We start from the raw sequence: 24,215 nt of genomic DNA on the forward strand, positions 1-24,215 counted from the left end.
TGTTTAATTTTTTGAATGAGAGAATGAGATGTAATAATTTTCTACATTGAATTTTTTTACAAAACATAAGAAAATGATGTCTGCAGAAGCAAACATCATTATTTTTTCACTTAAGTGTACACTTCCAAAACAAAATACAAACTGTGATCTATAACAAATTCAATTCTACAAATTTCATGATCGAAAAGGAACATGGAGGAGAAAAAATCTTATATTGCCGGCCACTTTCTTACTATAATTACATAAATAAATAAATAACCTACCACAAATAGGTCTGCCAATACTTTCATCAATCTTTCAAGACATATCACACATCATTTTCTTATATTGAATCATCGTTGATCAGCATTTTACATATGTTTTAACCAGAGAATTCCACACCTGCAACTAAAGTGCTCATTCCTCACATAAAAGTCACTCTTCAAAAACTGGAGCAAATTCAGATTATTGAAATTGCTGTCATCCACAGGATGTAGCATAAAATCTAACTAAATACACATTATGAGCAGTTGGTGGCGATAATGTCCCCATTGAGGAGGTGATTTGCCAGTACAAAAAAGAACGGTTCAACTACACATTAGACTGATTGGACTACAAGTTAACGTCATCACTGTGCGCCATTAGAGAGAAGGACCTCTACCTTGAATGCGATGCACGTGAGTGTGTCAGTTATAAGATGTAACTTGCTGTATTTCTTCTCGGGTCAAACCAAAGTTAATAGGCGTGTAGTTAACAAAGTACAGCGTTACGTTACATTGTTATATCACGTCAGGCCTCCTGTGAATCCTCCTTTTCTTTCTCCGCGGTGTCAACAGAGCAGATCGACGATGGAGCAGGCGGCTGTCGCCACTGCAACACCGGCGGAGGTAAACAGCCCGGTGTCGGTGGAGAAAACCACAACGAAAGAGGCGACAGAAACTGGCAAACGAAAAAGCGACGAGCCGGACGAACCCGGAACATGTGGCCGAGGAAAGAGGCGCAGAGGAGCGGGAGGGAAGAAGCTTCGACCGGGCGAGAGATACATCCCCCCTCCGCAGAAGCGGAACCCCGGTGTCAGCTTCAGCCAGGAGCATTTCGACGAGACCTCCTACTATTTTGAAGGTGGCCTGCGCAAAGTGTGTCCGTACTACTTTGACTTCAAAACTTACTGCAAAGGTCGGTGGATCGGGAAGAGCCTTCTGGAGGTGTTCAAGAGTGAGTTCAGAGCGGAGTCCATAGAGTACTACCAGAGGGCTTGTAAAGAGGGTCGCATCCGGCTGAACGAGACACCTGTGGAGGACCTGTCTGTGGTGCTCAGGGTCAGTGTCACTTGTAACATGATTGTATCATTATTGCAAGCATGGTTTAATAATTAGAGCCAGAAGTTTAATAACAATTTAATTAAAGAGCTAACAAAACCAAATCCTAATACTGTAAGCAGATGGAGTAAACGCCTGTTAGTTTAAACCGATTGAAACACCTGTCACCTGTTGCTGGTTCTAGTACAACAGGAGGTGATAAGTTATCTTCCTTAATCTTCCCTGCCTGTCCGCAGAATAACGACCACATGAAGAACACAGTGCACCGCCATGAGCCCCCTGTTGTCGGCAGACCCGTGGAGGTTCTGGTGGATGATGGTGAAGTGCTTGTGGTCGACAAGCCTGCCTCCATCCCCGTACATCCCTGCGGCCGTTTCCGGCACAACACAGTGATTTTCATCCTAGGGAAAGAGCGGGGTATCTCTGAGCTCCACACGGTCCACAGACTGGACAGGCTCACCTCCGGAGTGCTGCTGTTTGCCAGGACGCTGGAGACCTCAAAGAAACTGGACCAGCTAGTGCGAGACAGACAGGTGCGTTCGGGATGGGGTCGATCACTAAAACAAAGATTTCTGTGGTGTTACACTGTAGCTTACTTTTTCCATAAAAAATGCATTACATAACAGGAATTGTCATTTTATCATTCACAAAAATATCCTTTTACATTTGCGCTTCCTAACAGCTTGAAAAGGAGTATGTGTGTCGAGTGGAGGGGGAGTTTCCAGAGGGTGAGGTGGTCTGCGAGGAGCCCATCCTGGTTGTTTCCTTTAAAATCGGCCTCTGCCGAGTTGACCCGAAGGGAAAGGAGTGCAGAACCGTCTTCCAGAGGCTTACCTTCAATGGAAAAACCAGCGTGGTCCGCTGTTTACCCCTGACTGGCCGCACACACCAGATCAGGGTCCACCTACAGTACCTGGGCTTCCCCATCCTCAATGATCCCATCTATGGGTCCTCAGCCTGGGGTCCTCACAGGGGGAAGGGGGGACTGGTGGGAAAGAGTAATGAGGAGCTGGTCCAGGCTCTGGTAGCAGAACATCGCTCTCAGGAAAGTCTTCACTTGCTGGATATTGCAGATGACGGGATTGTTATTGAGCAAGAGGCAGAGAAAAATAAGACATCTGAGAAATTAGAAACATTGGATGGCACCTCTGAAGCTAACGACAGTGGAGAAAGTCAGCCAACACAGACGGATGCGCAGGCGCCAGCGGGTTGTAGCTCAAGCGGTGAGACAGTGGATGAGGTGAGTCAGGGCTGCACAGACCTAAACGCTAACAATACCTCGGTCAAATCTCAACCAGCAGAATCAAACGGCAATCAAACAGAAGCAACTGACACGACTCCCAAAACTCCTCCAGGGAGTAGCGACCACCTGTGCAGTGAATGTAAGCTAGTACGACCAGATCCTACGAAGAGGGAACTCATCATGTATCTCCACGCTTTACGCTACAAAGGACCTGATTTTGAATATTCCACACGTTTACCTGATTGGGCCAAAGAGGACTGGGTCGAAGATGATTAGAGCTGACAATGATGAACACTGCTGATGACTGCCTCATGCACGTTTTTTTAGACATTTTAAAATATGACCAGAAAATCTGTAAGAGGTTTGTCTTTCAGGCAGTTTTAATTTAGCTGTGATGCATTTCTATTGATAATTCTTCAGTAACTTCTCTGAAGGTGGTTGTAAAACGCCTCAAAAGTTTTCTTTCCTCCAAATTTGATCATGTAGAAATATGTTTTCCTTTGGTTTCAAGCTGTTTATGCCTTAAACGCTGTTGTATTTATTCTCATTGTAATTTTAATTTCATTTCATTCTCTAAGCCTGTGATTCATCTGGTGCTCCAACCAAGATTTGAAAAACAAAAGGCAGTCTGCTGGAAAATAAATGTTTTATTTCAGTGTGTGAAAAATTAACAACATTGACACCTGTAAATAATAGTAGTGGTGACCTTTTAATTTCTCCTGCTCAAAGAAAAGCTTATGATATTAATTTCAATTGTCAGGTCATTCTGAGTGCTTTTAAAGTCAAGGCTCATTGAAGAGTTATCATTATACAGTCAAGATGTCGAAAGCAAACACTTCATAAAAGGGAGAAAGCCTGAAAATAACTCTGCTCTTATGCACATTTGACAAAACTCCCTTCTTGTCCGGATCAGAACCACCATCATACTACATACTACACTACATAGACACGTCTTATTTGACTTTAAGGACACATCTTTTGCACAAAACACACAGTTTCAGTTTTTCAGCATTTGAAACAACCAGTTGAAAGACATTTGGCACATGCTGTTCATGTCATGAATACTGTTTGATATTTTAATGTTATTGAGACACATAAAATCAGCTGATGTGACAACTCAGCTGTGAGATGGTGGGGGTAGTGGAGGCTTTCTGTTCCTTAGATGTTCTGCTGAAGTTTTTCTTAGCAGTGCTGCAGCAGCAAAGGTCTATATACAAAGTGGCATTTGATAGCACAACTGCTTAGAAGCAGAAATTAGAGCTTCCTACTACTAAGGCATACACTGACATCCAGGGATCCTGGAGTAGTATGCACCTTAATTCGGTTTCGTATAAACCCACATATTATGTTTATCTGCTTTAGAAACCCTTTTTTGTCTTTAAGTACATTAAGTAAACATTACATTTTTTGGCACTGACACTGGAATAAACATGACTTTTAATTTGACAGTGACACTAAATGCAAACAAGCCATGACACTACAAATTACACTTTACTAACTGTAGGTTTGTGGTTTTCTACGTTATGGTCACAAAAGACATACTGTACATATCGCTATAAAGTGCGAAACCAACTGACTGTAATTAAGTGACAGTTGTTTGCTACTCAATGCAGCTCTTTCTCTGTATAGCTCACATTTATCTTTTAGTATTCATAAGTCCATGAATGTGTATGGCTCATTAAGGTCGATTCCAGCATGGTGAAAGACCAGCGGCTGTTGTTTATAACCCAGTCTGTGCAGGTGTTTAAAAACGTTCCAGGCACAAAGTATATTCTGCAGCACTTGATGATTTACGTGTTGACAACACACTTCAGTCTCTTCAGGTGTGACATTGGTGCAAAGTTGTGGCTGAAAACAAAGCTTCACCTTTCACTGTCTTCTGTCTGAAAATGCTGGGTTTGAACAAGTCATGCTCCGGCTGAAGAAACACTCGTGCTCTGACCTTATTCATTTGTAACATACACTGTAACAACCTTAGCAGCAACATTAGACAAACATGCTGTCACGTGTTACATTTGCAGTTGGCTTATATTTCCTTTGAGTATTAAAAGTAACAGTGTATGCTCCTTTTGTAGTTTCAGTGATTCCTTTTTTTATCAATTCACAGCAATTAACGCACGGTGTTAACTCCAACTTAGCTTAACATGTATCCTCCCGCTGTCCATCTCTCTTTATCCAGACGTCTGGCAGATCTGGCTTACTGTTGGGTAAGATGACAACTTCTTCACTCTGACTGGTGCGGCCCTTATTACAAGTCTCATAAACGGTTTCTCTCAGTGAGAGACGTAGTGTGTCTCTCTTCCCGTTTAGATGTCCTGGTTGTAACTGAGCCTCCCCTTCTCCTTCGTTTCGCTGCGTGGTGGAAGGCCCTGGTTCGATGTCACTCAGGCATGTTTCGTTGGAGTCCTCCAGACCCTCACAGGAGCTCTGAGACTGGGAGGAAAGGTGCCCTTTATTGGAGCGATGATGGTGATAGGGGCTCCCTTCTGTGGTTTGTTCGTCTTTGCAAAGAGACTGCTGGTCAATGGTCTCCAGTGTGTGGCTGATAATGGTCTCCTCTATGCTGGAAGATGAGGAGAAGGATGTATTGCTCCAGTGCTTCACCCTACCAGACTGATCTCTGCATGTTTTACACAGCAGCTTGTCCTTTGCTACATCTTCTTGTGCCACGCCTACAGGCCGCAGGGTGTTTTCTTTGTAAGGAGATGAAGTCTGGAGAGCTGGAGGTGCTTGGCAGATCTCCTCATTGTCCCTATCCATGCTGTGCCTGCCCTCATCTTTCCCACAGTACTCAATCTCATCAGAGAGCACAGAGGGCCGATTGGACAGCTTACTAGTGCAGGTGCTGTTTTCAAAGCTGTCGCTCAATCGATAGGCCAATGGCTGCAGCTCATACTGCTCTGGCCCTCGGCCCCCGCCTCCTCCTGCTCCAGTCTGTTTCTGTCTCTGGTGATGCTGGTGGTTGGGATAGAGATAGCCACCTGCCTCTTTGTCATAACTCCTCCTCACTCTAGATCTGCCAAATGCCCCGTTAGCAGCCGAGGCTGACGAAGAACTGGGCTCTGCTGCCGAGCAAGAGGACAGCGTGCCATCAGTGTTGTCTGAAAAACACGGCAGTGTGATCTTCCCGCAGTTTTTCTGGGGTCCAAAAAAGCAGCATAGGGACTGGAAAAAGAAGGTTGCAAATCCACATGCTACACATTTCACCAAAAACAGGAAAATCCCCAGTTTTCTGATCAGCAAGGCCGTGGCAGGCAACATGATGATCCCCATGGAGAAAAATGCACCAGAAACTATTGCTACGGGACACCCCATCCTTTTAGTGGCGTGTGCTACTTTCCCAATTTTGTCTGAATGTGGAGCCAAGCTATAGGATATGCAGTAGTTTGCTATAAAGTCAACAGACAGCCCTGCTGCCGATGATATGAACAGAGCCTCTATGCCACTCAACTGCCATTCAAGGAGAACAAGGAGGCCGACGGTGACAAAAACACTGCCTCCTACAGCTGCAGTCCCATACATGCTAAGTGGAATGTTCCAGGTGGTTAAGAGAAGCAAAGCAAATGTAAGAGCTACTGAGAAGCCAGCTACTACTAGCGTCTCTGAACTTAAAGTCTGTTGTAGGTCAAAAAGAGACAAATGACTAATGAACCAGCCGTTCTCCAGCCCTTGTGGTGCTTCTGATATTTCTCTGTTAAACCATGTCAGGATTTCTCTGTAGAAAAAACTGGTTCTGCTGAAGTTGAAGCTGTAGAGGTATGTGGTTTTGAATGCCAGTACGAGGGCGGCGACCCTGCCATCTGGCTGGAAGTACAGGCCTCCGCTGTGGGCCAGATGGCCCTCGGCATACCTCTCCGCCAGCATCATACTGAGGCAGTTCTCAAAAACGCTGGGAGGGTAGGGGAAAGGGATGTCATTACAGCAAAAATGGAGGGAGTCATCACTCTCCGAGCACCGTCTCACAGATACCCAGTGTGTCAGCTGCTCCACAAGACAGATATTGTCTGTCATAACATCTTTGTCCTCAGGTGATGGAGGGGAATAAAAGCTTTGGTTCTGAACCCGTCCACATAAGTCCTGCAGCCAAACCTGAGCATCAGGCCGGCTCATGTTAAAGTCTGGGTCAAGAACCAAAGAGCCATTGCTCTTGGGGTTAAAGTGATCCCCGTTATCAGTTGCTTTGACACCCCAAACAAGCATTAATGTAACAGGTTTATCCTCTCCATTCCTCTGTCTCTCAAACATAAACATGTGACGATACTCGGCATCGTATCTTTCAAACGGGTGACTGGAGCGGAAAAGCTGGGTGACCATGCTGTCTAATGTGGGCAGCTTCATGCCTGGGTCAATACAGGACATGTACGTGCCCCCAGCAGCAAGCACTGCAAACCAGCACACCCAGATGTACCTAAACTTAACCACTCCGCACGGCAGGATTTTCATAAATAATAAGTTGGAAGTGTCAGTGAGACCTCTTTTTAACTCTCTCAGCTTCTGCCCAAGAGTGAAAAGGCATCTCTTGCGGGAGCTTGTGTCCCAGAAGCCACCGTTGTTTTTGGAGCAGCACGGTTTCCATCCCTGTACTGCTACAGATGCAGAGGATGCCTTTGTGTAGCGCTCACGCAGAATGAAAGAACATGGCAGCCACACTAATGCCAATATCGAACTGATAAATGAGGAAGTTCCTAGATAAACAGAGAAACATCTGATTGCAGTGATGCTGCTGAGAAAACCGGAGAAAAATGCTGCACTGGAGGTCAGCCCCGACGCTAAAATCAAATAGCCGACTTCCTGCAAAGCTCTGTTTACTCTCTTCTCCAGGGAGGCCGAGGGGTTCTGGGATAGCTGCAGATTCCAGAAATCAGCGAAGATGAAAACCTGATTGGAGCAGCTTCCCAAGAGAATAAGAGCTGCTGAGAGGTTGACCAGGGGGAAGAATGTCAGGCGAAATGCTACTTTGTAGACGAAATAGGAGGTCAGGAGGGAGCCTGTGATTGCTATTACAGATAATGCTACTAGGAGGAGAGAGTGGAGATAAAGAGCCACAGTGAAAAGTAGTGACACAACAGCTAGGACAGGGTAGACTGAATCTCTTGCCAGGTAATACTTGAACAGTGTCTGCTTGATGCCAAAGTCCATGCCGGTGATAGTCGTGTTGTTGTACGTCAGATCCCTGCCTTCAAGACTGTTCATGTATATCTCCAGCATGTGTTCCCCTTTGTCGACGGGTAAGAACAGAAGGCTGTACTTCAGTGTAGGGATTTGGTATTCAACAGTTTGCGGTCCAAGGAAGTCTTTATCAACCAGGAAATGCAGGATTTGAAATACCACGCGGGATTGTTTACAGCGGGATGGGACGGAGGAGCAGCTGCCATGTTTAGGTCGCTCGACGCAGGTTTCCACTAGGTGTCCTTCATGATAGAATGGAGCACATTTCCGGAGAAGGTTCAGAGACTCAGACACCTGGGAGGAAATGTAAAAACTTTGATAAAATAAACCTTCAGACACATATTCAGTGTTCTAATGAAGTGCTGTAAATTACAATGTCTCCTTTCGTACCCACTTCTACATCATCAATTTCAACTTAAAAGGAAAGGCTTGACATTTTGGGAAATTTGCTAATTTGCTTTCTGGCTAAAGGTTAGATGAGAAGATCCATACCACTTGTTTAACTGTATAACAGTGTTCAGTTTTACAGGGGGTTATGTGACTGACTATTAATTAGATGTGGCCACTTGTCAGGTAACCAGCGGAGACTCCAGGAACTCACTGCTCCCAGCCAAGAAATTGTCGCTACATAAAACATATTTGGTTTTGCACTATGATTTATGTATGGGTTAAAGTTACACAATACATCAATAACACTCAATCAACTCTGCATTTCACTATGGTTCACAGTCCTACAAAAGTTCAATTTCTGGATCTTTCAATCACAGCTAATGAAAACAGACAACTGGAGACATCTATCTATTGAAAAGAAACCACTATTTTACACACTACTAGTTGCCATCCTAGCCATGTGATTAGTAATATACCATATGGTCAGTTTCTGAGATTAAGAAGAATATGTAGTGAAGAACAGGATTAATCATATAAAGGCTAAAGAAATGGCAGGACGGTTTAGAGAACAGGGATATGATCAAGCAGTTATTGACCTGGCTATGGAAGAAATTAATAGAAAAGATAGGAAGGAATTATTGAAGCTTTCCCCTAAACCTGTTGAAAACAGAACAACATTTGTGAATAATATTGAATATTGTACCATCTCTAGACAAGTTCAACAGATTATAAATAATCATTTGAGCATCCAAGAATGTGACCCAAATTTGAATCATTTAGCAGTGTCTAGACCTTGTTTTTGCTTCAGGAGAGGCAGAAATGTCAGAGATTTTGTTGTCAGTTCCATGATAAAGAACCCACTGAAACTAAGTGGCTTTCACTACAGCTTTATGGGAACTATAGGTGTGGCAAATGTGCACATTGTTCAAACACATTTGACACAAAAACATTTAACCATCCACATTTAGAAAAGAAATACAACATAAAATAATTCATAAAAATTGTCTGTCTACCCATGTTGTCTATGTTTTGAAATGTCCATGTGGCTTAATGTATGTTGGCCAAACTAAACAGAATCTCAAAGTGAGAGTGTCAGAGCATAAGGCTGCCATTAGAAGTGGGAACATGGATTATGCCATTGCTAGACATTATAGAGAGAAAAACCATGGTTCGGCCACTTCCCTTAAATTTATTGGCATTGAAAGATTGAGTCCTAATCCAAGAGGGGGTAATTTGATTAACCAACTTTTGAGAAGGGAAGCTTTTTGGATTCATGAATTGAACACAATTGAACCTCATGGACTGAATGAACTAGATTTGAGCCCATTCCTGTGATGTTGATTATTATATGACTATCTTTGAGGTGGGTTTTTCCTTCAGAGAAAGATGTTGGAATTCTTGTGACTTATGTATGTTTCATTAAAAAAAAAATATATATATATATATATATAGATATATAGATATATAGATATATATCTATATATATATAGTGATGTTTGTTGATCTGTTTGGATAATTATCACATTTAGTACAACAACAGGCTATTTTGCCTGTTGAGTTCCTGTAATGTTGTAATTCTTGTGACTTTTGTATGTTTAAAATATATATATATATATTGTGATGTTTGTTGATCAATTTGGATAATTATCACATTCTTGCTTTTTATATTATAATACTTTGTATAAGATGTTGATTTTATAGATTTATATACATGAGAAAGGTTTCATGGAAAAAATGGATTAGGCTGGTCACCTGCACAGGGTCTACTGAGCACACCTGTAAGTGTTTTTGTAATTTGTGTGAGCCTGCAGAAGCAATGGGCGAAACACGTTGCTCACAAAGGTAGTAAAGCCAGACCAGTGTGCAGTAGTTTGTTTTTTGATTTTTCATAACTAATTTGATGTTGACAAGTTAACTTGACAAGGTAGGTGGATTATGTTTCCTTTGGAAAGAGCCAGGCTAGCTGTCTTTATGCTAAGCTACGATAACCAGCTCCTGGCTATAGCTTCATATTTATCATCCAGACATGACAATAGTATCAATCTTCTCATCTAACTCTTAGCAAGAATGCAAATAAGTGTATACCCCACACACCTCACTGCCATCATTTCATTTATTTACATTTATTTATTTATTTGACAGGGACAGTGCTCATTATTTAACAGCAAAGTAACTGTAAATGAGCCAGAGTTTGCTCAACAGGCTAACATGTCACTGTGTCAGTTTCTCATAAATGTCAAACTATTGCTTTAAATTAGCAAAACTGAGAGTGAAATAGAACACCAAACCTGATGTGCAGGCTTTTGTGCATAAACATAAAGATGTGATGCACTACAAAAATCTTTGTATGACTTCACATAGTCTGTGTATTCTGTTATTGACAAGAATTAGAAAAATAAATCTACAGACACCAAATCAGGCCTCTAAATGCAAAATAAAAATGAACTCAAGGTTCGTGTTAGCTTTTTTCTGAGCAAACTCCTTCAGCTGATGAAAACTGAGATCCAGTTGAAGAAAATTAAAAGGCTGGTACTGTAAGTGGACCAAATTACTCTTTCCACATCGGTACTATTTACAAAAAACCTTGTGTTTATAATTACGACTTATGTGATCATTTGTTTGCATGGTAATTTGTAAAATGGAAAGAAAGCTACAGTACCTGGTGTGAGGTGAGGCTGAGGCAGCAGGAGGCATTAGTGAGGACAGCCAAGTAATTCCCCAGAGACCAGCTCGGACAACAGCCACTTCTGGACGTGCCTTCAGCCTCCCCCCTCACATGCTGCTGACACAGGTCCTGGAACTGAGCCTGGGAACGAATCTGTATCACACAGGGGAAATATCTTTTGAACACATGCCCAGTTTTGATACAAATTCTCAAATAAATGAATTAATTGAGGTCATGCACATAAAGTGGGGCTTTTTAATCAGCAGATCATTTAAATGTGGCATATGGTCAGGACATTAAAGAGAAAGAGAAGACGAAAAGTGAGATTTGACAGGAGATGATGACTAAAGAGATGATGAAATAAGGCAGAAGAGCAAACATGAGGCGGAGGACTGAATAGATGAGAGCGAACCCTGGATTGCTCCATCTCACACATGGCATGGATGGCCTTCAGACTCCAAAGACTGGCTGAGTTTTCTGATCGAAACACCAACTGAGCCAAACGCTCGCCTGTATGGAGGGGAACAGATGTATTCAACATACAGGAGCAAAATGACCAGCAGTGAATCATCACTTTGTTCAGATGGTCAGACATGTTCAGAATGGTTAAACTATTGCAAGAGAGAGAAGTTTAGTTGCTATACATTCATAAAGGTAAGGCAAGGCTAACAATAAATTCTTAGTGTGTTATATCTTACTGCCTGTGTTGAATAAAATTTTGGCTTCATGAAATGAAAACCTCAAGGCTTGGAATCACTAATAAATCCATTTAAGGAGCTTTCTGTGTATTTATAAGGCAAACAGAAGTATAGTCTTTGATCTACCAGCACACTATTTCAAAGTAGAGATTAAAGAAGAAAATATGGGATAACCTGCTCAAGAAAATGCATTCAGCAAACTGTTCTCTTCTCTTTGAAGCCACACTAAAAGCTATTATTAACATCTTCTTATTATCTCGCTTTTTTGTAGATTTGCATTTAACCAATAAGATTTTGCAATACTTTTATATTGTTTTACTAATAGTTCCATTGCATTGTCTGCTCTGCTGATCATGCTGGAGACAGCAGTGTTACACATGCCTCTTAACTTTCCTAAATGCACAACACAAATTTACAATTGGGATAATGAATGTTATTTTATTAACACTTTTGTGATTGGTATTGTTACTATAATCAGTGTGGAGGATATGAAAGATTTACTTAATTTTAATAACAGGGACAAACTGATCTGGACTGACCCACCTGGAGCATCACATAGGAAGGTGTCTGGAGATGAGTCTCTTGCCAGCATCCTTTTGATGCGAAGCCTTGAGGACTTCTGACTGCCGCTACCATCTCCGCTGGCAGTACCCCCAAAACTAGCACAGATAGTAGCACACACACATGCACTTTTTCAGCCTCATTAAACATAGATTTTGTTACAAGCAAACAGTTGCTAATTTACACATCCGGGAGACATGCTGCAACATTACCATTCATTTGGAGTTGTGTTTCTGGCTTCAGAGTTAATGTAAGTGCAATATTCACTCCCCTCCTATCTCTGTTTTGTTTTCCACCAGATCTTGAGAAAAGTACCAAGCATTTTAGCTGCTAAATGCTGAACTGTTCACCAGCTAGTCGCTACCTTTGTCTGTTGTTTGGTGTTAAGCAGGTAGCGAACAGCGGGTTTATCAGAGCTTTTTTGTTTGCTGGAAAGTGGTTGATAGGAATGGTGAGAGTGAACCAAAACAGCAAAGTTGCTGGCCATAAAACCAAAACAATTAGCTGAAAGATGCTAAAATGATAGAAGAACTGAGGACCTACAGAGTAAAGTGATCATTTTCTGTGGACACTACAAGCAGCACCTTTCACATTAAACAGAATAATTGGATGCATTGTTAATATATATAGAAATACAGTTAGAGCAACTTTAATAATTTATTTTATGTTGTTTACTACTTTTAATCATATGTTCTTATGTGTAAGAACCTCTTATAATCATTCTGCTTTCTACTGTCATACATATGTACAAATGTGGATTTGTAAAGAATCTGTGTGCATCAGTCGGCGGTGTAGTTTCCCTGTGTAGAGAGCTTACACTCTACTGCAACTCTCTGCTGACCTTTTACTGAGCTGCTGTGGTAAAGGAGACAGAGTTTTCCCCGGGCCAGTGTTCTCCTGCAGCTTGGTCAAGCTGGACTGGCGAACTCCAATGTATGTTCCCCGTGGCTCAAAGCCCTGAAGACAGAGCGCACACACACATACAGACAGACATCAAAGCTAAAGACACAATGTGGACACTGGTGCCCTTCAATGCACTGCAGCAGCCTACTGAATGAATTAACATCAGAAGCACCCCATAATGGACTACCATAAAAGAAATATCCTAAACTAGCTTGTTTGGTAGATGAGTGTTTGATGTTATCTTAAAAGAAAGAGCGGCGTCATCATACTTCATTCTTATGTAAACATTCTTATGCTGTGATTCACATGTTGCATTTTCTGAATAATGTCTTCATCAGTGTTTATCCTGAAAGCATTCATCTCAAAGGTAAGAAGATGTATTTAATTAAAATGACAGCGAGTGCGTTCTAATTCACTGCGGCTCATTGAATCTGAGATGAGATTGAAGTAAATGACATTGTGAGTCTTTAGGGAAACAGTAATTAACACTGGTGAGAGAGGTTTGTATTGTAGACTTGACAGAAGGGTGACAGTCGAGATACATGTGCTGCACTGAGGGAGACCTCAGGATTGTGTCTGTGTGTGTGTGTGTGTGTGTGTGCGCGCGCACGCTCGTGTTTGCGACTCACCAGCAGTGGGTCAGAGAAGTCTGGCAGTGGACCAATGAAGAGTCCGGCCAGTGAGCATCCTAGGATCAGCACGGCACAACCCACCAACACCGCTAACGGGTATTCCACTATCACCTGGGAATAACTGCCAAATAGAAAACCACAAGAAGAAAACTGAGTAAAAAATATTATGATCAGAAAAAAGTATGACATGCAGTACCTCTGGGTTTTAAAGTGAAAATTGGTTCCCATACTTACTTTCTAAGGATGCAGTAGAGTCCTCCGTCCCTGAAAATTATTGAAAACTTCATTAGAATAATGACATACAACACACATTTGAGAAGAATAACACGCAAAAGAAATAAGTCAACATTTTGGAAAATTCAGTTATTCGTTTTCTTGTCAAAAGTTAGATGATGATCGACACCACACTCATAACTCTCCGTTAAATACGAAGCTACAGCCAACAGTTGGTTAGCCAAGCACAAAGACTGGAAACAGCTAGCCTGTCTCTGTCCAAAGGTAACAAAATTCACCTAGCATGTCTTAAGCTCACTAATTAACTCGTTATATCTAATTTGTTTAATCCTTACCAAAAACTAAATGTAAATAGACCAACACATAACCCTCATGAAATACAGGAAATTATTGTTTACATTTAGTTTTTTAGTACAGATTAAACATACAAGATATAAAATGTTAATTGGTGAGCTTTAGAGGTGCTACTAGCAGCTTTTTCCCCATTCCCAGTCTATGCTGAATGGGCAGACAACAGAATGGCATCAATCTTCTCATCTAACTCTCTGCCAGAAACAAATAGGTGTATTTCCCAAAATGTGAAAATGTTTCTTTAAACAGACCTTACTGTCACCACATGTCGCTGCTTTGGTTTCTGTGTACCGCTTTCATTTGACCCATGCAGCCAATGACATCTCACTGCACCGTGACGAGACGTCTGATGGGCAGAACTACAACTATGTGCCACTTTCACCACTACACCTCCTTCAGCATGAGGACCCGTTGTATTTGAATGACAGCCGTGGCAGGTCTTTGGTTCAATCGGCTTGTAATGGCTGCAGCGGGAACATTTTCGGGGCTGTGGCAAATTGTAGGCCCCAGCTTGTGGACCCTGGGGGACCTAAAAAAGAAAGAGACACAGAGGACTCTGGTATAATTCAAGTCTGTTTGAGTGACACAATGACTATTTTCGACACTGTCTCCCAAATCCTGGATCTATTTCTAACCTTTTCTTTGAGACATTCTGACTCTGTTTTAATTGGCCCCCAAATCTCTATCCTAAATAATGCAGTCAGTGCTCGCATACTTGGTGATAAAGCTGGCAGGAAGAAGAGGGTCTGCCGAGGCTGCTGCAGCTGTCACATAGCTCCCCATCCCCTTCAGACTGGATGACTGTCAATTGGGCCTCGGCAGCACACTCGCTGTCAGGAGGGCACAGAGACAACGCTGGGATCTCACTAGGGGGAGGAAAAGACAGACAGGAGAAGAGAAAGGTGGGTGAAAGGGTGTGAAAAGAAATAATGAAGGAAAATATGGCTGCAGGAGAAGAGAAATGATCGCAGGAGAGAAAGAAGCAACGGTGCTCTTTTAAACTGAGTTTGCAATAGTTCAGTGAAACTGTGCAAATATGCAGAAGGTAATGTTTATAAGATTTAGGCATAAAAGTCTGTCTCTGCCACCACACATTGACTGACATATCAGTTTCTTGACTACATTCTTTACTTGGCTTCATCATGTTCAAGGGAGAATTGAGTGCGCCAGCAGAACTAATGAGGTAAGGAATGGATATCTGGGTAACACACTGTGGCTACTAAGAGGCCCAATTAAAAAATAAAGGAAGAGTGGTGGAAAGAGAGTATGAGAGAGAAGAAGCGAGAGAGTGAGAGAATGTTTCACATCATGTCACAGACCTCATTATGAGAGAGGTTGGTGGCTGTCCTGGATAGATAACATGAGACAGATTGATGACACGTGGTTAACGAAAGCAGTCAGAAGAAACCTGGAGTGACGAATATAACGATATGATTCTCCCCTCTACGTTTGTAATGTATAATGTAATGTTCTCATTCCTACACAAGGGCGTAGGACTGGGGGGGGAAAGGGGGACTGAGTACACAGGGCCTTCATGTGAGGGGTGCCCATAAAAAGATACTAGAATAAATTGCCATGGATGTGGGGAGGGGCCCATAGACAATGCCCATGTACATGGCCCATTTTGTGCTGTTCTTACCGTATATGTTGGAAGCTCACTTCATGAAACTGGTTAGAAAATGATCTATTTTAGCCACATGGCTCAAGGGATGGCATGTTGGCCAGTGGGTTGATTGGGTCAACATTTTGGTCCAGATTCAAATGTTACTCTTGGATAAATTGACGTGACAATTGTTGTGTACAGACATTGATGGTTTCCAGTGGATGAATTCTATAGTTACTTTGGCGGTCCCTTGAATTTTCCACAAGCACCAAGTTTGACATTTGTGGATTTGAGCGAAATATCTCAACAACTATTAGATGGATTGCGTTTAAAATCCATGCCCCCTTTAGGATGAATTGTAATGACTCCTACTGATCCTGAGATTTTGTATCTAGCACCATCACAAGGCCAATATTCAATTTCCAATACTTTTGTTTATGACCAAATACCTGCAAAACAATTAGTCTCAGCTCTGCTTTGTGTTTAGTGCTAATTAGCAAATGTTAGCATGCTAACACACTAAACTAAAACATGTTAAACAAGATACCTGCCAAATATCAGCACGTTAGCATTGTCACTGTGAGTATGTTAGCATGCTGGTGTTAGCATATACCTCTGCTGAACTTTAGTAGCCTCACAGAGCTGCTGGTGTGGCTGTAGACTCTCTAAATCTGGTATTGCACTCCATTACTTTTCTACTAACTTATTCCAAAACACTCAACTAAATGTCCTGTAAAATGCACCAGTTAAATCTCACTGATCTGTGCATGTGGTGCTTCCAAACATTGTTCAAACCTACAGAACTTTATTTTAAATTCAAGTGGAGGATCCAAAGTTTTCAATACACCAAGACATTAAAGATATATCTTGGGTTTGAATATTCATACTCAGTGTAAACATAATTTAGCTTCAATGAAGAGCTGGAACAAGTTGATACAGAATGTAGTGTATGCAATAACAGCAAACAACGCAGAAAAAGATGATTTCTCTAACCTTAAAGCTCATGGGGAGACTGTATATTGAAAAACAGACCAAACTGAACTACCGAGTAATGCTGTAGCTGTATCTCAGTAAAGGGGCCATGAGGTCTGTTTAGTCTACCACATGCTTGTTTTTCCACAGTAGACTGGATGCAACCGCACTTCCTGTCTTGTCACCATGGCGACAGAGTAAGTCAACAGAGCCTAAATGACCTCACAGTTTTATTTGCATCCTATAATAAGGCGCACAGATGATGAGTAGTCTGGTGAATTGGTGGTATACAGTAGCAGAGGCATTGTGGTGCAGATTAATGGAGCAACTCAACCTCAGTATTTTTTATTCGTATTACAATAGAAACAGTAATATCATCTAAATAATAAATTGCTGGGTACACTGGGTACAGTGTACCCAGAAGCTCTTAGTCACATAACAAATGTTTGTCATGTAGTTAAGCCTATTTAGGCGCTGGAGTGAGTGAGTAAATACGCTCATAAAAAGTTTCTGGAAGTCAACACTAATTTAACACTATCTCCATTACTGTAACGTGATAAACGCCATCCATCCATGTAGGTAAACTATATGCAAAATTATTAGCGTGTGCTTTGTAACCTGTACCTGGCAGCCTCCTCACTTCAGGGGTCAGGATAAATTTAAAGGAGTGTTTATTCCCCTTTTATGTCTATTATTCCCCTTTTATGGTTTTTCACAGGACACACACACACACGAGGAGTGCAAATTGTGGAACTTATCAATATTTCAGAGGATATAAAAATACATCCAGGGTAGGTGTCACCGAGCTGCTTGTGCACTGATGTCAGGATGACCTCAAATATCTGAGCAACATCACAACAGCAAAGTGTAAAAGATAAAACAAAAGTTGCTATCATTTAATTTTACATGTCAGTTGCCAGTTTATTAGATACACTTAACTAAAATAATGCAGTCTAATCTCATAGTATAAAGCATTGGCATTCATCAGCCTCCAAAATGGCTGCAAAGTTGAATCAACACCTCTCTGAAACTGTTTAATTAAAAAAAATTATATTTCAACATTCAAAAAATAAGATGTATTTCTGGGCTGTTGTATTAGATTGCTGCATTTTCAGCAAGGTGGACATGGTAACCACTGTGTATGCAGTGGTGGATGTAAACTACTGTTACAACTAAAAGTCCTTATTTAAAGGATTGTCAGTAAAATGCACTTCAAGTATCAAAAGTAAAAAATATCAGTGCAGACAAAATGTCCCCTATGGGTGTTACACTATTGTGTTAGATCATTATAACTGATGCATTATTGTGTAAGTAGCATTTCACTGTTGTAGTTGGTCGAGGTGGAGCTCATTTCAACTACATTCCACTCTATAGGCTAGTTTAACACAGTGTGTCATATTTTATATACTCCTCCTTTAATTTAAGTTGTTCATTAGATTAGATTAATTTGTGAGCACTAATCTAAGCCATACAGTCTTTAAGGACAGCTTTAAGGCATTCAAAAGACTCCAGCAGAGAAAATCACAAAATTTCTGTCAGGCTAAAGACTGTCAGCTTCTCTCTTCTCTGTCTGCCCGTCGATGTCATGTCCACAAACATCTCCTGAACCGCCAATCTCTCTCTCTCACACACACACACATACACACACACACACACACACAAAATAATAGACAAAAGCTCAGGAGGTATGCAGGAGGCAAACTGTTCCTAAAATGAGAGTTGGATTCTGTGCGATATAAGAGAAAAACAACTTCAGGGTCTGTGTTGGAGAGACAAAAATGTGGCTTGTTGATGAGCCAAAGGGTGGCAGGCCTCAGCTGTTCCCAGACCCACTTTCATGTTTGAAGTCCCATGGCCATTTTATATGCAGCGTGCATAGTGAGTGACAGGGTGACATCAGTGACCCAGAGAGCGAGTCAGACCAAAACAGGAAGTTGATGACACTGAACAGATCTTACAGGTCTCAAGTCAACTAGTGTGTAACTTTGAGTATGTGTGTGTACTGCAAACACTATCAATCTATCAAAGGCAAAGAATCAGAGCATAAAAGCTTGTAGATATGATGCTAAATTAAAGAAGGCACTGAAAGCATAGATCTTGTGTGTTGTCTTGCTAAAATACTGATACAAGGTGTGATCTCATGCTTTAAGTGACCATATTTCACCTAAAAATGTGATTATCCAACAGAAATTCTTAAAAAGTAAGTTGACCACCATCTCTTGGCTTCACCATCAGCACAAACAGAATGACATCATCAGGAATTAATACTATGATAATGTTGAAATAACTATTATAATAGTGTAATGGAAAAATGACAACAGCAGAAATCATATCCTGTACATATTGTCCACAGCAGAAACACAGCTGGATTGAACAATACTCACAGTGGCCACATGAGGGGAAAAACACACATCTACTACTCTAAATCTCATTTATTTTTCTACAGTAATCAAGTTACACTGTTAACACCAGATATATCCACAGATAATTAAAAACAACCCACCTCTGGTAAGCCTGCTGAATTTCAATTTCATTTGAGGGAGAATCATCCATCAATATCGCATCCGTGCTTTCCCCTCTTATCGAACAAACATCCATCTCTCCCTTCTGGCTCGGCTTCAAAACTGAATTTGAAATGTGGCAATTACGAATGTCCTGTTATTTTTTTTAACCAAATAGGCTCCATCTGACCACACCAGAGTCCACGAGGATCAGAGGTACGGGCTTGTTTCTGAGGCTGCTACTACGGAGGAGCACCGGAGCTCTTTGGGTTAATCTGCCCCCGAGCTGCGCTCTGATTGGCGGAGCCGCGGTGATGCTGTGGACGCCGCCTGGTCGCTGTCCAACCGGCCGCGGTGCTGGAGCACAAAGTGATGGGCGGTGTGCATTAGTGCCTGCTTAATTGGCTCGGACAGGAGCTACAGCTGCTGTATAATGTACGTTATGATGGTGGAAACACTGATGCTGTGCCCAATTATAACAGTCACTTAATTGGGAGCTCCAGCTGCTGAGCACCAGTGTGACTGAGCTAGCCTAAATTACTCATTACACGTCAGGAATGAAGAGGTGAAGTCAGGTAAACGCTATTATCCTCAATTTATTTTATTTAAATCTATAACCTAGCTACCAATCAATAAGAAAGAGACTGAGATAATCAGCCTTTTAATCCTTGAATTGAATAAAAGCACACGCCCATTGCAAGAACCTTTATTTAAGGCTGGCAAATACTCTGGTAGGGACCTACAGTCTGCTCCCTTTTCGTTTTCGTTCCATTACAGTAACAAAAAGTTGCATTTAAATGCTGTAGTTAAGTAATGCTAATTCTAACTATTTACATTGTGTTTTTCTAATAAGACGCCATTCATAAAGGGGTTTATACATTGTAACTAGTGGCTTTGTTAATGATTAATACATTTACAAATGCTTTATAAACAGAAAAGACATAATAAGATTTGGATTGCCAGGTTGTAAAAATGTATTTACCAACAACATGTACAACTGCAGACTTCATGGATTAAAAACCCCTTATTAAAGACTTATTAACAAGCTGCACCCTAGATGGCCTATTAGAAAGTGACATTATTACTGCATACTATCAAACAGAAAAGTCAAACACCAAAGGGATTTTTCACAAACCCAAATGTTGCTCTTATTAAACACTCAACTAACCATTAATAAAACATTCAGTTACAACTTATGCACCCTTTATAGAGGGTGCCTTATTAGAGAGTAGTACTCATAGTATAGTCATTGCATAGTGCACAATGTTTTCCTCTGAGATGTAATGGAGCACAATTACAAACAGGTGCAAAATGAAATCTTTAGGTAGTATCTCAAATCCTCTTTAATAAATGAAGGCCTACTTTGATACTTTCCCCTGTGGCTAAAAAGACAAATTATTTTTACATGTTTTGCTGGTGAAGATGTGTGTAACATCAGTTTGATAATGATTTTCCCAAGGACAAATTAAGAAAAAGTTTTGCTGTCTTTATAGATTGATCTACCTTTTAAATAATGAAGAAGAGAAAAGAGAAGAAGAGGAAGAAAAAAAGGAAAAACCAAAATGACTTTGGGCTACTTATTAAGAGAAGTGAGAACCAGCCAAAGTCGAGCGGCTTATAAGAAAGGAGAAACTATGACACAGCAGACCGGTGTGACTCGCTGCTAATGAGGCGGCTGCTGGTCTGGCTCTGGTTATAAATATGAATCATGGCGCTGGGCCCTTGTGTCTGAGGGGCCACCATGGGGGAAAAAACAAGGAAATGATTTATTAGAGGAGAGGCAAAGTTCAGCAAAAGGAGGGTGTGAGAAATTTTGAAGGAAAGATCAAAGTCTTATTTCATGGTTTGAAATGAGGAGCAGAGACTGGCGAGGGGGATATCTTTTTTTTCATCTGAATCATGTAGCCTAATTTATATCTATTGGAGCTTCAGTGAGTCATGACTCACAAAACTGAAAATGGGTTGATTATGTGTCTCATCTGACCGATTAAATAGTTGATCTGTGTTGGGGAGGGATTTCAATGCGTTATTCTTCATGTTCAAACAAAAAGCCCTGAAAGCCAGTAAGTGGACCTTTGAGCTTCAACTTTCCCTACAATCTTCATGCTCAAGTTCGGAGTGTCTTTGTGCAATACTGTCCTCAGATTGAACAAAGGCCTGCTGTGTTGGTGGTTGGCATGGAGCTCTATGAACAGCCTGTGTTGCAGCTGACATGGTTAATGCCTTGTTGACTTCAGACACTGATTAACTTACACTGTTTAGCTGCTCAGCCTGCCACACACACGGACACACACACAGAAGAAAAAGCACAAAAATACACATATATCCAAAGCCTGATAAGCACGTACTGGATACCAGACGCACACATAATGAGAGGCTGAGGAGAGGGGGGTTTGGCTTCTAGCTGGTACAGAGGTGACAGCCACGGTAATTTCCTGTGGAAGATCTCTGCTGTATTGAGTAGGGGGTGCAGAGGGAAACGCTTCATTACAGATACAATGCTGCCTCAAGAGCTGTGAAACAAACACAGTTGGATAAATAAAGATACAGCAGGAAATACATCATAAAAGACTGTGTGGAGACAAATAGCAAAGAGTCATGTGGTCATGTGCTCTGATATGTTACTACAATTTTTCTGGACAGCAATAAATCAGTTTCTATAAGTGATTGTTTACGAGTGAAGAGAAAAGGGTGTTTTGCTGCCACCTGTTGGACAGATTGTGAAGGTGAGCGCAGTCATACACCTCTCTCCATAATAATGTAAAAAAAAAATAATAAAATAACACACAGCTTGTCGTTTTGTGTTTTGACATTATAACAAGTCATTAGCTTACATACTGAATGAGTGAAATTAATCAGCATACTAATTAAAAATACTTTAACTTTTTTCCATTATTTATCTCGGGGTTTTTTTGTGTCTGTTAATTAAAACATGTACTTTATGATTCGGCCGCAGCATTTCTTGATAGACATGAGACGCAGCGCCTGATTGCCGCCGCAGAATCAGCTGCGGAAAGCGCTTTGACACGCGGATTGAGTGACAACAGGAGGTCAAGCTCTCCTGCGAAGTTGTTCAGCGGGTGTAAAGTTACGAGCGGAGAGGACACACCTCTAGAGGGAGTTCCCGGGGAGGTTGGAAACAAGGAGCTCTGATCACTTCTACTGCAGAAAAAGCCAGGAGTCCTTTCACTTGGAGCGAGCGGTCGTCCGAGCCTGTGGCTGTGCGTCTTTCCAGCAGCAGTAGCCGTGCCACGAGAGGAAAATGCCCGGGATGGGCAACTCTTTACGCGCGGCTGCCCTCCTGGCTTTCGTGGTTCTTTCTATTCTGGTGTCACTCTTAATTAGCAGCGTGCAGCAGTTTGGAGCGAGAATATCTCACTTTTCCAATGCAACTGTCGGTGGTGATGAGGGGGAGTTTGCGTCGCTCCGCGGGGCGTTGATTTTCCAACTGAACGAGAGGCGCAAAGAAATTATTCCGCTACTATTACCTGATGATGATGATCACGATGAAACCAGGCTATCAGTAGAAAGTCGACATTTGGATTACACTCTGTGGAAAGATATCACGCATGGCACCAGGAAAGCGCATATGGATGAAATGGATTGCGATTCTCTGGTGGACATGCAGGCGGTGGAGATCCTCGGGTCTGGATACACCAAACTGGTTGTCAAAGTGAATCTAGCCGGAGGTCAGCCCGTGGCGTTAAAACTCGTGAATGAGCAGGGGATAGACATGGGGAAGTGTGTGGAGGATTTTAAAGACCCCCAAGGCTGCCGTGAACTCGTTTCTTATAAATTGAAGAAAGAAATTGTCCTGTTGCAGAGGCTGCAGCATCCGAACGTCATAAAGGTAAAGTGCTCCCTCTGTCTGCCTTGTGTCAAACATTTAAAGGCTTAAAAAAAGTTTTCATGTAGCCTTCTAAATATATTTAACTTACTATTCAAATGCAGAAGTAACATTATAGCCAATATAGTTATTGCAAAGGTGTTTGAGGGTATAGGGCTTTAAAAGATACTCACTCACTTTTGAACCCTGCTGGATTATTAAGATTTTCCATATTCCATGTACCACTGCTCACATTTTCCTTTGTCTCACACACAGTGAGCTGGATGAAAGGACTTATTGGCTCTGCACAACCTTCCCATGTAATTAAATTAAATTCACTGACCCTCTTCTGACCTTTTGGTCCAGTTTGGCAAGAGCAGACAATGTGCCTCTGTCCTCTCTACTATCCGTGGTTGCATCTGAAACCCCCTGCGCTTATTCACTCAAAACATTACAGCCCAATTTAGGACTATAGTTTGAAGGTAGCCGATGGGTATGTTTCTCACATCCAGTAGTCCTGTTAAATTGATTAATTTGGGTGTACAGAGAATCTTCCCCTGTTGGCTAATGTTAAATGTGAGTTCACTGTCACAAGTCTGTGCTGCTGAGTGCAAGGTTGGCAGTACATCATGTCCTCTTAATTCACCCATACGTTTAGAAGTTATACACACTTCAGCCTGTTTCTTTCACTAATTTTTTTTAAAGTTAAAATGAAAAAACAGTAGCTTTGTTTTACCACTGTGACTAACCCCAGTTATTCTCTACTCCACAGCTCAAAGGTCACTGTGCAGGAGATCCAGGAGGAAGAGGAGGAGAGGGAGGAAGATTCACAGTCATCCTGGAGCAGGGGAATCCTCTCCAGATGATCCAGCTGCTCCAGAGTCCCTGGGAGGACAGATTCAGGGTAAGTACACACTGCCAGGCTGAAAGTCTCTCGCGCACATATTGCACGTAACGCGTGTGCACACCCTTGCTCCTCTTGGCAGGAGAGATGAAGGCTGAAAGATGAGGGAGGCAGACATTTGAAACTCATAGACATCCCGACATCTGTCCCTCAGAGTGTATTTGATCAGGCCGTGGGTTGGAATGGAGATGGGTCCTGGAGTTAATCCACTGCAGGCTAGGAATGTCATCTCATCCCTCTCACACACACACACACACACACACAC

At 41.7% G+C, this 24,215-nt stretch overlaps 3 protein-coding genes across 3 annotated transcripts; 2 read left to right on the forward strand and 1 right to left on the reverse strand.

Annotated features, from left to right (window-relative positions):
• The first annotated feature begins 522 nt into the window (after positions 1–522).
• rpusd2 (RNA pseudouridine synthase domain containing 2) lies at positions 523–4,607 on the forward strand. Its single transcript, XM_046062997.1, has 4 exons — positions 523–656; positions 816–1,298; positions 1,535–1,831; positions 1,981–4,607. The coding sequence occupies exons 1-4, from the start codon at positions 651–653 to the stop codon at positions 2,815–2,817; spliced, it is 1,623 nt and encodes a 540-aa protein (XP_045918953.1). The 5' UTR covers positions 523–650; the 3' UTR covers positions 2,818–4,607.
• disp2 (dispatched homolog 2 (Drosophila)) lies at positions 3,174–21,708 on the reverse strand. Its single transcript, XM_046063324.1, has 13 exons — positions 21,576–21,708; positions 19,411–19,577; positions 17,504–17,561; positions 16,361–16,418; positions 14,860–15,010; positions 14,396–14,673; positions 13,794–13,823; positions 13,557–13,680; positions 12,866–12,981; positions 12,007–12,122; positions 11,178–11,275; positions 10,760–10,918; positions 3,174–8,004 (listed from the first exon to the last, which is right to left on the reverse strand). Exons 1-13 carry the CDS (start codon positions 21,706–21,708, stop codon positions 4,681–4,683), a joined length of 4,812 nt encoding a protein of 1,603 aa, XP_045919280.1. The 3' UTR covers positions 3,174–4,680.
• A 512-nt stretch (positions 21,709–22,220) lies between these two features.
• LOC123979412 (extracellular tyrosine-protein kinase PKDCC-like) lies at positions 22,221–24,041 on the forward strand. The gene is made up of 3 exons (XM_046063325.1): positions 22,221–23,070; positions 23,819–23,950; positions 24,033–24,041. The coding sequence occupies exons 1-3, from the start codon at positions 22,483–22,485 to the stop codon at positions 24,039–24,041; spliced, it is 729 nt and encodes a 242-aa protein (XP_045919281.1). The 5' UTR covers positions 22,221–22,482.
• Positions 24,042–24,215: the final 174 nt, after the last annotated feature.

The sequence above is a fragment of the Micropterus dolomieu genome, linkage group LG11, assembly GCF_021292245.1.
Source record: "Micropterus dolomieu isolate WLL.071019.BEF.003 ecotype Adirondacks linkage group LG11, ASM2129224v1, whole genome shotgun sequence".
NCBI lineage: Eukaryota > Metazoa > Chordata > Actinopteri > Centrarchiformes > Centrarchidae > Micropterus > Micropterus dolomieu.